We start from the raw sequence: 15,208 nt of genomic DNA on the forward strand, positions 1-15,208 counted from the left end.
TTTATAATTGTTATATCTTCTTCTTGGATTGATCCCTGGATCATTATGTAGTGTCCTTCCTTGTCTCTTGTAACATTCTTTATTTTAAAGTCTATTTTATCTGATATGAGTATAGCTACTCCAGCTTTCTTTTGATTTCCATTTGCATGGAATATCTTTTTCCATCCCCTCACTTTCAGTCTGTATGTGTCCCTAGGTCTAAAGTGGGTCTCTTGTAGACAGCATATATATGGGTCTTGTTTTTGTATCCATTCAGCCAGTCTGTGTCTTTTGGTTGGGGCATTTAATCTATTCACGTTTAAGGTAATTATCGATACGTATGTTCCTATGACCATTTTCTTAATTGTTTTGGGTTTGTTTTTGTAGGTCCTTTTCTTCTCTTGTGTTTCCCACTTAGAGAAGTTCCTTTAGCATTTGTTGTAGAGCTGGTTTGGTTTTGCTGAATTCTCTTAGCTTTTGCTTGTCTGTAAAGCTTTTGATTTCTCCATCAAATCTAAATGAGATCCTTGCTGGGTAGAGTAATCTTGGTTGTAGGTTCTTCCCTTTCATCACTTTAAGTATATCATGCCACTCCCTTCTGGCTTGCAGAGTTTCTGCTGAGAAATCAGCTGTTAACCTTATGGGAGTTCCCTTGTATGTTATTTGTCGTTTCTCCCTTGCTGCTTTCAATAATTTTTCTTTGTCTTTAATTTTTGCCACTTTGATTACTATGTGTCTCGGCGTGTTTCTCCTTGGGTTTATCCTGTATGGGACTCTCTGCGCTTCCTGGACCTGGGTGGCTATTTCCTTTCCCATGTTAGGGAAGTTTTCGACTATAATCTCTTCAAATATTTTCTCTGGTCCTTTCTCTCTCTCTTCTCCTTCTGGGACCCCTATAATGCGAATGTTGTTGCGTTTAATGTTGTCCCAGAGGTCTCTTAGGCTGTCTTCATTTCTTTTCATTCTTTTTTCTTTAGTCTGTTCCACAGCAGTGAATTCCACCATTCTGTCTTCCAGGTCACTTATCCGTTCTTCTGCCTCAGTTATTCTGCTATTGATTCCTTCTAGTGTATAGTTTTCATTTCAGTTATTGTATTGGTCATCTCTGTTTGTTTGTTCTTTAATTCTTCTAGGTCTTTGTTAATCATTTCTTGCATCTTCTCAATCTTTGCCTCCACTCTTATTCCGAGGTCCTGGATCATCTTCACTATCATTATTCTGAATTCTTTTTCTGGAAGGTTGCCTATCTCCACTTCATTTAGTTGTTTTTCTGGGGTTTTTTCTTGTTCCTTCATCTGGTACATAGCCCTCTGCCTTTTCATCTTCTCTATCCTTCTGTAACTGTGGTTTTTGGTCCACAGGCTTCAGGATTGTAGTTTTTCTTGCTTCTGCTGTCTGCCCTCTGGTGGTTGAGGCTATCTAAGAGGCTTGATGGGAGGCTCTGGTGGTCTATATTTAATTTTTGATAGTTTGATTAATATGTGTCTTGGCGTGTTTCTCCTTGGATTTATCCTGTATGGGACTCTCTGTGCTTCCAGGACTTGATTAACTATTTCCTTTCCCATATTAGGGAAGTTTTCAACTATAATCTCTTCAAATATTTTCTCAGTCCCTTTCTTTTTCTCTTCTTCTTCTGGGACCCCTATTATTCGAATGTTGGTGCGTTTAATGTTGTCCCTGAGGTCTCTGAGACTGTCCTCAGTTCATTTCATTCTTTTTTCGTTATTCTGCTCTGCAGTACTTATTTCCACTATTTTATCTTCCAGGTCACTTATCCGTTCTTCTGCCTCAGTTATTCTGCTATTGATCCCGTCTAGAGTATTTTTAATTTCATTTATTGTGTTTTTTTTTTCATGCAAAGTATTTTTGCTTTTTATTTATATGGAATCAAATTTATTGTTTTTTTCTCCTTTTTTTTTTCACACACACACACTGTATTTTATTTTTACAAGAGATAAGTAGACTGACACCAAGCATTGTACATGGATGACCACAACAAAAGCAACAATGATTGCAATTACCAAACATGAAACACACTCATACTATGTCATAATATTTACATTCAGTCCAGTAATCCTCCACTGTAACAGCTCCTTTACTTTGCAGTGAAAATTGATTTGTATATTCTTTGCCTCTGAGTCCTTGTGGGATTTTTTTTTTAATTCAGACAGAAAGTCACAAAAATTATACTCATCCTCATCAGTTCACTCAGTCCCATGTAATTAATTTTTTTTTTCATCTTGATCTTTTTTTTAAATTTAGTTACACCCTTACAATTTTTTTTTAAATTTTATTTATTTATTTATTTATTTATGGCTTTTGTTGGGTCTTCGTTTCTGTGCGAGGGCTTTCTCCAGTTGCGGCAAGCGGGGGCCACTCTTCATCGCGGTGCGCGGGCCTCTCACCATCACGGCCTCTCTTGTTGCGCAGCACAGGCTCCAGACGCGCAGGCTCAGTAATTGTGGCTCACGGGCCCAGTTGCTCCGTGGCACGTGGGATCCTCCCAGACCAGGGCTCGAACCCGTGTCCCCTGCATTGGCAGGCAGATTCTCAACCACTGCGCCACCAGGGAAGCCCTTGATCTTTTGTTAGAACTTTTATGAGTTCATCAGTTTTTCATTAGAATTCTGAAAATGCTTATTCATTCAGTTCAGCAGTACAGTCAGTTTCCAGAAACGTGTACTTGTCAGAGTCTTTTCCATGAATTTCTTGAAGATGAAAGCCTTTTATAGGAACATATTTGCAAAATCATCAGAGTACACCCAGAACTGTCTGTAAATGACAAGACTTAAAAATGACCACTGTTAAAGATTTGATGAAAGTTCATAATAATGCAGTTGACAAGAAAATTAGTTGTTTCTGAGATATACATTTTAAAGTAATAACTAGGATTATTACTTATAACATTATACCAGAACATATAAGATTTTTAGAAATTTCATGTAATGTCTGAAACATTTATATTAACATATTTCCATACATATTTCCATACAAATACAAATATAAGATTTTTAGAAATTTCATATAATGTCTGAAACCTTTATATTAACATATTTCCATGCAAACACAAATATAAGATTTTTAGAAATTTCATGTAATGTCTGAAACATTTATATTAACATATTTCCATACAAATAACCCAATGAAAGTTTAGTATTAGTTGTTTTGTTTGTTGTGTTATACTGCAGGTTCTTATTAGGCATCAATTTTATACACATCAGTGTATACATGTCAATCCCAATCGCCCAATTCAGCACACCACCATCCCCACCCCACTGCAGTTTTCCCCCCTTGGTGTCCATATGTCCATTCTCTACATCTGTGTCTCAACTTCTGCCCTGCAAACTGGCTCATCTGTACCATTTTTCTAGGTTCCACATACATGCATTAATATACGATATTTGTTTTTCTCTTTCTGACTTACTTCACTCTGTATGACAGTCTCTAGATCCATCCACTTCTCAACAAATGATTCAATTTTGTTCCTTTTTATGGCTGAGTAATATTCCATTGTATATATGTACCACAACTTCTTTATCCATTCGTCTGTTGATGGGCATTTAGGTTGCTTCCATGACCTGTCTATTGTAAATAGTGCTGCAATGAACATTCGGGTGCATGTGTCTTTTTGAATTACAGTTTTCTCTGGGTATATGCCCAGTAGTGGGATTGCTGTATTGTGTTTTTCATCATTGCTTGGTTCCTCTTTAGTTCTTCTACGTCCTTGTTAAATGTTTCTTGCATTTTGTCTATTCTATTTCCAAGATTTTGGATCATCTTTACTATCATTATTCTGAATTCTTTTTTTTTTTTTTTTTTTTTTTTTTTTTTTTTTTTATTTTTTTTCCACACACACACACACTGTATTTTATTTTTACAAGAGATAAATAGACTGACACCAAGCATTGTACATGGATGACCACAACAAAAACAACAATGATTGCAATTACCAAACATGAAACACACTCATACTATGTCATAATATTGACATTCAGTCCAGTAATCCTCCACTGTAACAGCTCCTTTACTTTGCAGTGAAAATTGATTTGTATATTCTTTGCCTCTGAGTCCTTGTGGGATTTTTTTTTTTTTAATTCAGACAGAAAGTCACAAAAATTATACTCATCCTCATCAGTTCACTCAGTCCCATGTAATTAATTTTTTTTTCATCTTGATCTTTTGTTAGCACTTTTATGAGTTCATCAGTTTTTCATTAGAGTTCTGAAAATGCTTATTCATTCAGTTCAGCAGTACAGTCAGTTACCAGAAACCTGTACTTGTCAGAGTCTTTTCCATGAATTTCTTGAAGATGAAACCCTTTTATAGGAACATATTTGCAAAATCATCAGAGTACACCCAGAACTGTCTGTAAATGACAAAAGACTTAAAAATGACCATGGTTAAAGAGTTGATGAAAGTTCATAATAATGCAGTTGACAAGAAAATTAGTTATTTCTGAGATATACATTTTAAAGTAATAACTAGGATTATTACTTATAACCTTATACCAGAACATATAAGATTTTTAGAAGTTTCCTGTAATGTCTGAAACATTTATATTAACATATTTCCATACATATTTCCATACAAATACAAATATAAGATTTTTAGAAATTTCATGTAATGTCTGAAACATTTATATTAACATATTTCCATACATATTTCCATACAAATACAAATATAACATTTTTAGAAATTTCATGTAATGTCTGAAACATTTATATTAACATATTTCCATACAAATAACCCAATGAAAGTTTAGTATTAGTTGTTTTGTTTGTTTTTTTATACTGCAGGTTCTTATTAGGCATCAGTTTTATACACATCAGTGTATACATGTCAATCCCAATCGCCCAATTCAGCACACCACCATCCCCACCTCACCGCAGTTTTCCCCCCTTGGTGTCCATATGTCCATTCTCTACATCTGTGTCTCAACTTCTGCCCTGCAAACTGGCTCATCTGTACCATTTTTCTAGGTTCCACATACATGCATTAATATACGATATTTGTTTTTCTCTTTCTGACTTACTTCACTCTGTATGACAGTCTCTAGATCCATCCACGTCTCAACAAATGACTCAATTTCGTTCCTTTTTATGGCTGAGTAATATTCCATTGTATATATGTACCACAACTTCTTTATCCATTCGTCTGTTGATGGGCATTTAGGTTGCTTCCATGACCTGGCTATTGTAAATAGTGCTGCAATGAACATTCGGGTGCATGTGTCCTTTTGAATTATGGTTTTCTCTGGGTATATGCCCAGTAGTGGGATTGCTGGGTCATATGGTAATTCTATTTTTAGTTTTTTAAGGAACCTCTATATTGTTCTCCATAGTGGCTGTATCAATTTACATTCCCACCAACAGTGCAAGAGGGTTCCCTTTTCTCCACACCCTCTCCAGCATTTGTTGTTTGTAGATTTTCTGATGATGCCCATTCTAACAGGAGTGAGGTGATACCTCATTGTAGTTTTGATTTGCATTTCTCTAATAATTAGTGATGTTGAGCATCTTTTCATGTGCTTCGTGGCCGTCTGTATGTCTTCTTTGGAGAAATGTCTATTTAGGTCTTCTGCCCATTTTTGGATTGGGGTGTTTGTTTCTTTGATATTGAGCTGAATGAGCTGTTTATATATTTTGGAGATTAATCCTTTGTCAGTTGATTCATTTGCAAATATTTTCTCCCATTCTGAGGGTTGTCTTTTTGTCTTGTTTATGGTTTCCTTTGCTGTGCAAAAGCTTTGTAGTTTCATTAGGTCCCACTTGTTTATTTTTGTTTTTATTTCCATTACTCTAGGAGGTGGATCAAAAAAGATCTTGCTGTGATTTATGTCAAAGAGTGTTCTTCCTATGTTTTCCTCTAAGAGTTTTATAGTGTCCAGTCTTATATTTAGGTCTCTAATCCATTTTGAGTTTATTTTTGTGTATGGTGTTAGGGAGTATTCTAATTTCATTCTTTTACATGTAGCTGTCCAGTTTTCCCAGCACCACTTATTGAAGAGACTGTCTTTTCTCCATTGTATATCTTTGCCTCCTTTGTCATAGATTAGTTGACCATAGGTGCGTGGGTTAATCTCTGGGCTTTCTATCTTGTTCCATTGATCTATGTTTCTGTTTTTGTGCCAGTACCATATTGTCTTGATTACTGTAGCTTTGTAGTATAGTCTGAAGTCAGGGAGTCTGATTCCTCCAGCTCCATTTTTTTGCCTCAAGACTACTCTGGCTATTCGGGGTCTTTTGTGTCTCCATACAAATTTTAAGATGATTTGTTCTAGCTCCGTAAAAAATGCCATTGGTAATTTGATAGGGATTGCATTGAATCTGTAGATTGCTTTGGGTAGTATACTCATTTTCACAATGTTGATTCTTCCAATCCAAGAACATGGTATATCTCTCCATCTGTTGGTATCATCTTTAATTTCTTTCATCAGTGTCTTATAGTTTTCTGCATACAGGTCTTTTGTCTCCCTAGGTAGGTTTATTCCTAGGTATTTTATTCTTTTTGTTGCAATGGTAAATGGGAGTGTTTCCATAATTTCTCTTTCAGATTTTTCATCATTAGTGTATAGGAATGCAAGAGATTTCTGTGCATTAATTTTGTAACCTGCAACTTTACCATATTCATTAATTAGCTCTAGCAGTTTTCTGGTGGCAGTTTTAGGATTCTCTATGTATAGTATCATGTCATCCGCAAACAGTGACAGTTTTACTTCTTCTTTTCCAATTTGTATTCCTTTTATTTCTTTTTCTTCTCTGATTGCCGTGGCTAGGACTTCCAGAACTATGTTGAATAATAGTGGTGAGAGTGGACATCCTTGTCTCGTTCCTGATCTTAGAGGAAATGCTTTCAGTTTTTCACCATTGAGAATGATGTTTGCTGTGGGTTTGTCATATATGGCCTTTATTATGTTGAGGTAGGTTCCCTCTATGCCCACTTTCTGGAGAGTTTTTATCAGAAATGGGTGTTGAATTTTGTCAAAAGCTTTTTCTGCATCTATTGAGATGATCATATGGTTTTTATTCTTCAATTTGTTAATATGGTGTATCACATTGATTGATTTGCGTATATTGAAGAATCCTTGCATCCCTGGGATAAATCCCACTTGATCGTGGTGTATGATCCTTTTAATGTGTTGTTGGATTCTGTTTGCTAGTATTTTGTTGAGGATTTTTGCATCTATATTCATCAGTGATATTGGTCTGTAATTTTCTTTTTTTGTAGTGTCTTTGTCTGGTTTTGGTATCAGGGTGATGGTGGCCTCATAGAATGAGTTTGGGAGTGTTCCTTCTTCTGCAATTTTTTGGAAGAGTTTGAGAAGGATGGGTGTTAGCTCTTCTCTAAATGTTTGATAGAATTCACCCGTGAAGCCATCTGGTCCTGGACTTTTGTTTGTTGGAAGATTTTTAATCACAGTTTCAATTTCATTACTTGTGATTGGTCTGTTGATATTTTCTGTTTCTTCCTGATTCAGTCTTGGAAGTTTATACCTTTCTAAGAATTTGTCCATTTCTTCCAGGTTGTCCATTTTATTGGCATAAAGTTGCTTGTAGTAGTCTCTTAGGATGTTTTGTATTTCTGCGGTGTCTGTTGTAACTTCTCCTTTTTCGTTTCTGATTTTATTGATTTGAGTCCTCTCCCTCTTTTTCTTGATGAGTCTGGCTAATGGCTTATCAATTTTGTTTATCTTCTCAAAGAACCAACTTTTAGTTTTATTGATCTTTGCTATTGTTTTCTTTGTTTCTATTTCATTTATTTCTGCTCTGATCTTTATGATTTCTTTCCTTCTGCTAACTTTGGGTTTTGTTTGTTCTTCTTTCTCTAGTTTCTTTAGGTGTAAGGTTAGATTGTTTACTTGAGATTTTTCTTGTTTCTTTAGGTAGGCTTGTATAGCTATAAACTTCCCTCTTAGAACCGCTTTTGCTGCATCCCATAGGTTTTGGGTCGTCGTGTTTTCATTGTCATTTGTCTCTAGGTATTTTTTTATTTCCTGTTTGATTTCTTCAGTGATCTCTTGGTTATTTAGTAACGTATTGTTTAGCCTCCATGTGTTTGTCTTTTTTACGTTTTTTTCCCTGTAATTCATTTCTAATCTCATAGCGTTGTGGTCAGAAAAGATGCTTGATATGATTTCAATTTTCTTAAATTTACTGAGGCTTGATTTGTGACCCAAGATGTGATCTATCCTGGAGAATGTTCCGTGCGCACTTGAGAAGAACGTGTAATCTGCCGTTTTTGGATGGAATGTCCTATATATATCAATTAAATCTATCTGGTCTATTGTGTCATTTAAAGCTTGTGTTTCCTTATTTATTTTCATTTTGGATGATCTGTCCATTGGTGTAAGTGAGGTGTTAAAGTCCCCCACTATTATTGTGTTACTGTCGATTTCCTCTTTTATAGCTGTTAGCAGTTGCCTTATGTATTGAGGTGCTCCTATGTTGGGTGCATATATATTTATAATTGTTATATCTTCTTCTTGGATTGATCCCTGGATCATTATGTAGTGTCCTTCCTTGTCTCTTGTAACATTCTTTATTTTAAAGTCTATTTTATCTGATATGAGTATAGCTACTCCAGCTTTCTTTTGATTTCCATTTGCATGTAATATCTTTTTCCATCCCCTCACTTTCAGTCTGTATGTGTCCCTAGGTCTGAAGTGGGTCTCTTGTAGACAGCATATATATGGGTCTTGTTTTTGTATCCATTCAGCCAGTCTATGTCTTTTGGTTGGGGCATTTAATCCATTCACATTTAAGGTAATTATCGATATGTATGTTCCTATGACCATTTTCTTAATTGTTTTGGGTTTGTTTTTGTAGGTCCTTTTCTTCTCTTGTGTTTCCCACTTAGAGAAGTTCCTTTAGCATTTGTTTCTAGGTCTTTGTTAATCATTTCTTGCATCTTCTCAATCTTTGCCTCCATTCTTATTCCGAGGTCCTGGATCATCTTTACTATCATTATTCTGAATTCTTTTTCAGGTAGACTGCCTATTTCCTCTTCATTTGTTAGGTCTGGTGTGTTTTGACCCTGCTCCTTCACCTGCTGTGTGTTTTTTTGTCTTCTCATTTTGCTTATCTTTCTGTGTTTGGGGTCTCCTTTTCACAGGCTGCAGGTTCGTAGTTCCCGTTGTTTTTGGTATCTGTCCCCAGTGGCTAAGGTTGGTTCAGTGGGTTGTGTAGGCTTCCTGGTGGAGGGGACTAGTGCCTGTGTTCTGGTGGATGAGGTTGGATCTTGTCTTTCTGGTGGGCACGTCCACGTCTGGTGGTGTGTTTTGGGGTGTCTGTGGCCTTATTATGATTTTAGGCAGCCTCTCTGCTAATGGATGGGGCTGTGTTCCTGTCTTGCTAGTTGTTTGGCATAGGGTGTCCAGCACTGTAGCTTGCTGGTCGTTGAGTGAAGCTGGGTTTTGATGTTGAGATGGAGATCTCTGAGAGATTTTCGCCGTTTGGTATTACGTGGAGCTGGGAGGTCTCTTGTGGACCAGTGTCCTGAAGTTGGTTCTCCCACCTCAGAGGCACAGCCCTGATGCCTGGCTGGAGCACCAAGAGCCTTTCATCCACACGGCTCCTTTGCTTTTTGTTTCAGTCTTGCTGGCTCTGGGTCTTCTTGCCTTGAGTGACTCCGTGGGCGGACTGTCGCTCAGAACCCAGCACCGGCGCCTCCTGTGGCGGCCCTGGTCGGGAGGCCGCCTGCTTTTTCATTATTAAGAAATTCTTCCTTACCATGGGAGTCATAGATATTTACTTATAAAAATTAAAAATTTTTCACTTACTGTTAATTCACTTGGAATTCATTTTTGGTTGTGATGTGAGATATGGACCTCCATTGTCCTCCTTGTAGATTCCTGTTTACACCAGTATCGCTGAAGGATCCTTCCTTTTCCCACTGGCAGCTGCTACCTCACATCTATCACAGTTCAAATGTCCACATGTGCTTGGGTCTCTTTCCAAGGTTTTTGTTCCATTGGTCTGTTTGTACCTCTAGCAATACCGTACTGCCTTAATTTTGATATCTGGCAAGATGAATCACCCCCACCTCATCTCCACACAGCAGCCCCTACCCCCTGTTCCCCCTGCTACTGATGTTCTTCAGGAGTATCCTGGCTGTCTTGGCCCTTTGCTTTTTCATATAAAATTTATATGGAATTTAAAGTTCTTTTTAAAAATCCTTTTGGGTTATTGGTTGAAATTGTATTTATGAGTTAATTTGAATATACCTAATTTTAAAATAAAAATGTTTGGGTGCTTAAGAGAATAAATTCCTAGTTTTTTATAAAAATTAGTTGTCAAAAACAGCCAATTCTTCAACAGTTCTGAATATTCAAGGTTTTATTACATTTAAATAAAGAAAAGCACACCACTGAAAACTTTCATTCAGATATTGGGGTAGTTCATAAAATTAACGCACCTTTAGTTCTTCATTATTCTTGCTAATTTTTTCATTTATCAGTATTTATTGATTACTTGTTTCATACAGTATCTTCATAATATAACAGTGGTTTGAAAATCCCAACAGCCGTGGTAGGGAAGTTTTCTTATATGATTTTTTTGAGTGCACTGTATATGATATAATTCTTGCTTCTTAGATGTACCTCAGTTAGTACTGGAGGAAAATATTCTCCATGTTGGCTTTGTATCATGTCAGATAGCCTATGCTTTTAAAATTTATCTCAAAAAATCTACCTAGTGTTCATAGATAATGAATGAATTACTTGCTAAAATTCCTTTGTGCCCTTGTGCAGAGACTTACAGCCAGTACAGGAAGCAAGCAGCGTAGTCGCCTTTCCATCATGGCCCAGTACCTCTGCGATGTTCAGCACATCTTTACAATTCCAGGTCAGGCTTTCATCCCCAAACCAGAGGTGAGTTTCTTTTTGTTTGTTTTAGTATACCAGAATTAGGATGTTAATTGTAATCTTTGCTCCTGTGAGGATATGTCATAGGAAATTATCTCTAGAATCTGATCTTATATGCAAACCGTACCATACCTTTTTCTTTACCTCTCCTAAATGAGAACCATAAACATCACAGTATGAATAGTTCTTATTCTAATTTTCTTCTCCTTCTATAGTATGACCAAATGTCTAGGTTTATCCATGTTGCCCTGGTGGTGCTATTATCATTATTATTATTATCCCCTTTTACCCTTAAAAGTATCCCAGTATTTAAGATGAGTTATATGGTCACCCAATACTCAAAAAAAGAAATCAGTATTTCTTTGTGATTTCTGTTGGAGACTTCTAACTAAAGTTACATCAAACATTATTTATCTGTTTATTTTTATTGAAATATATTTGATATTTAACATTGTATAATTTAAGGTATACAACATGTTAACTTGGTACATTTATATATTGTAATATAGTTGCCATTGTAGCAATAATTGGCACCTCTATCTTATTACATAATTATCCTTTCTTTTTTGTAGTTGAAGTAATTAAGTTCTAGTCTCTTAGCAAGTTTGATTATAATACAATATTGTTTATATTAACTGTACTGTGCATTATATCTCTAGGGTTTATTTACGACTCATTGTAAGTTTGTACCTTTAAACAGCTTCCTGTCCCCCCCTCCCCTGGTAACCACCATTTCACAAGTCTGGCTTTTTAAAATTCCACATGCAAGTGATAACATACAGTACTTGTCTTTCTGTCTGACTTATCTCACTTAGCATAATGTGCTCAAGGTCCATCTGTGTTGTCACAGGTTGTTGTGTTGTCAGGGTGTCCTCCTTTCTTATGACTGAATAATATTCCATAATATATGTTTATAAAATATACACCACATTTTCTTTATCCATTCATCTATTGATGGACATTTAGGTTAGTTTCCATATCTGGCTATTGTAAATAATGCTGCAGTGAATACAGAGGTACATGTATCTTTTTGAGTTAGTGTTTTCATTTTCTTCAGATAAATACCCAGAAGTTGAATTGCTGGATCATATGGTAGATCTGTTTTTAATTTTGCGGGGAAACTCCATACCATTTTCCGTAGTGGCTGCACCAACTTACATTCCCACCAGCAGTGCACAAGGGTTCCCTTTTCTCTACATCCTCACCAGCACTTACCTCTTATCTTCTTGATAGCCATTCTAACAGGTGTGAGGTGATATCTCATTGTGGTTTTCATTAGTATTTCCCTGATGATTAGTGATGTCCAGCATTTTTTCATGTACCTGTTGGCCATTGGGTTATCTTCTTTGGAAAAAAGTCTATTTAGTTTTTCTGCCCATCTTTTAATCAGATTATTTGGGGTTTTGTTGTTGTTATTGAGTAGTAGGAGTTCTTTTTTTTTTTTTTTTTATTAATTAATTTATTTATTTAGGCTGTGTTGAGTCTTCGTTTCTGTGCGAGGGCTTTCACTAGTTGCGGCAAGTGGGGGCCACTCTTCATCACGGTGCGCGGGCCTCTCACTATCGCGGCCTCTCTTGTTGCGGAGCACAGGCTCCAGACGCGCAGGCTCAGTAATTGTGGCTCATGGGCCTAGCCGCTCCGCAGCATGTGGGATCTTCCCAGACCAGGGCTCGAACCCGTGTCCCCTGCATTGGCAGGCAGATTCTCAACCACTGCGCCACCAGGGAAGCCCAGTAGGAGTTCTTTTTATATTTTGGGTATTAACTCCTTATCCAATATATGATTTGTAAAAATTTCTTCTCATTCTGTAGTTTGTCTTTTCATTTTGTGAATTGTTACTTTTTCTATGCAGAAGCTCTTAAGTTTGTGGTCCCTTTTGTTGATTTTTGCTTTTGTTCTTTGTGCTTTTGTTGTTATATCCAAAAAAAATAATTGCCAGGACCAAGTGGAGGAGTTTATTTCCTACTGTTTTTTTCTGGGAGTTGTGTAGTGTCAGGTCATGTGTTTAAGTGTTTGATCCTAGAAAGGAGTCCAATTTCACTGCATGTGTTTATCCGGTTTTCCCAACACCATTCATTGAAGAAACTATCCTTTCCCCATTGGGTGCTCTTGGCTCCATTGTCAAATATTAGTAGATCATATAAGCAAGGGTTTAATTCTGGGCTCTCAATCCTGTTCATTGGTCTATGTGTCTGTTTTTGTGCCAGTAACATACTGTTTTTTGTTTTGTTCTGTTTTGTTTTTACTGTAGCTTTGTCGTATAGTTTGTAATCGGGAAGTATGATATCTCAGAAAGTGTGATGCCTCCAGCTTTGTTTTTTTCCTCAGGATTGCTTTGGCTATTCAGGGACATCTGTGGTTCCATACAAATTTTAGAATTCTTTTCTCTATTTCTGTAAAGAACACCATTGGTATTTTCATGGGGATGGCATTGAATCTATAGATGGCTTTGCGTAGGATGGACATTGTAATAATATTAATTCTTCAAATCCATGAGTATAAGATGTCTTTCCATTTGTGTTTTCTTTGATATCTTTCAGCAAAGTCTTGTAGTTTTCACTGTACAGATCTTTCACTTCCTTGGTTAAATTTATTCCTAAGTATTTTATTGTTTTTGATGCTATTGTGAATGGATAGTTTTATTTCTTTTCAGATGTTTCATCCTTAGTATATAGAAATGCAGTTGATTTCTGTATGTTGATTTTTGTGTCTTGCAACTTTACTGAAATTGTTGATTACTTCCAAGAGTTTTTTGGTTGAGTCTTGGGGATTTTCTATGTACAAAATCATATCATCTGCAAATAGTGACAGTTTTACTCCCTCTTTCCCGATTTGGATGCCTTTTCTTTGTCTTGTCTAATCACTCTAGCTAGGACTTACAATACTCTGTTAAATAAATAAGAGTGGTGATAGTGGGCATCCTTGTCTTGTTCCTAATCTTAGAGGAAAAGCTTTCAGGTTTTCTCCACTGAGTATAATGTTAGCTGTGCTAATGTTGAGTGTATATATATTTACAACAAATGTTATTTGTTGTTTGTGGTCTTTATTATGTGGAACTATGTTCCTTCTATACCCAATCTACTGAATGTTTTCATCAGGAAAGGATGTTGTAATTGTCGAATGCTTTTTCTGCATCTAGTAAGGTGATCATGTGATTTTTATCTTTCATTTTATTAGTGTGATGTATTACATTTATTGATTTGTGTATGTTGAACCATCCTTACATCTCAGGGATAAATCCCACTTGGTCATGGTGCGTGATCCTTTTTATGTGTTCTTGAATTTGGCTTACTAATATTTTGTTGAGAATTTTTGCATCAGTATTCATTAGGGGTATTGGTCTATAGTTTCCTTGTGGTAGCCTTATCTGGCTTTGGTTTCAAAGTAATGCTGGCCTCATAGAATGAGTTTGGAAGTATTCCCTCCTCCTCTGTTTTTGGAAGAGTTTGAGAAGGATTGGTGTTAATTCTTCTTTGAATGGTAGAATTTTCAAGTGAAGCCATCTGGTCCTGGGGTTTTCTGTTTTGGGAGGGTTTTGATTACTGATTCAACCTCTTTGCTCACTATTGGTCTGTTCAGATTTTCTGTTTCTTCCTGATTCAGTCTTGATAGGTTGTGTGTTTCTAAGAACTTATCCATTTCCTCTAGGTTGTCTAATTTGTTGGCATGTAGTTTTTCGTAATAGTCTTGTATGGTTCTATGTATTTCTGTAGTCTCAGTTGTAATGTCTCCTTTTTCGTTTCTAATTTTATTTATTTGAGTCTTCTCTTTTTATCTTAGTCTGGCTAAAGGTTTGTCAATTTTTTAATCTTTTCAAAGAACCAGCTTTTGGTTTTGTTGATTCTTTCTATTGTTTTTCTGGGCTTCATTTCATTTATTTCCACTCTGATCTTTATTATTTCCTTTCTTCTGCTAACTTTGTTCTTCTTCTAATTCCTCGAGGTATAAAGTTAGGTTATTTGAGATCTTTCTAATTTCTTAATATATGCATTTATTGCTGTAAACGTCTCAGAACTGCTTTTGCTGCATTCCATAGGTTTTAATATGTTGTATTTTCATTTGTTATTTGAGATAATTTTTTATTTCTCTTTTGATTTCTTCTTTGACCCATTGGTTGTTCAGAAGTGTGTTTAGTTTCCACATATTTTTAGATTTTCCAGCTTTCTGCTTGCTGATTTCTAGTTTTATACCATTGTGGTCAGAAAAGATAGTTGGTGTGATTTTCATCTTCTTTAATTTTCTGAGATTTGTTTCATGCCCTATCATATGATCTATACTTGAAAATGTTCCATGTGCACGCGAGAAGAATGTGTATTTTGCTACTGTTGTGTGGAATGTTCTTCATATGTTTAAGTCCATTTGTTCTAC

General features: G+C 36.1%; 1 protein-coding gene across 1 annotated transcript in view; it reads left to right on the forward strand.

Moving 5' to 3' along the window:
* The window catches only part of TFB1M (transcription factor B1, mitochondrial), an 86,513-nt gene that overhangs the window by 44,233 nt on the left and 27,072 nt on the right, over positions 1-15,208 (forward strand). The window contains exon 5 of the mRNA XM_028167454.2: positions 10,727-10,846. Coding sequence (XP_028023255.2) covers positions 10,727-10,846 — 120 coding nt within the window. The remainder of the gene's footprint in view (positions 1-10,726; positions 10,847-15,208) is intronic.

Source organism: Balaenoptera acutorostrata, chromosome 14 (assembly GCF_949987535.1).
Source record: "Balaenoptera acutorostrata chromosome 14, mBalAcu1.1, whole genome shotgun sequence".
Taxonomy (NCBI): Eukaryota; Metazoa; Chordata; class Mammalia; order Artiodactyla; family Balaenopteridae; genus Balaenoptera; species Balaenoptera acutorostrata.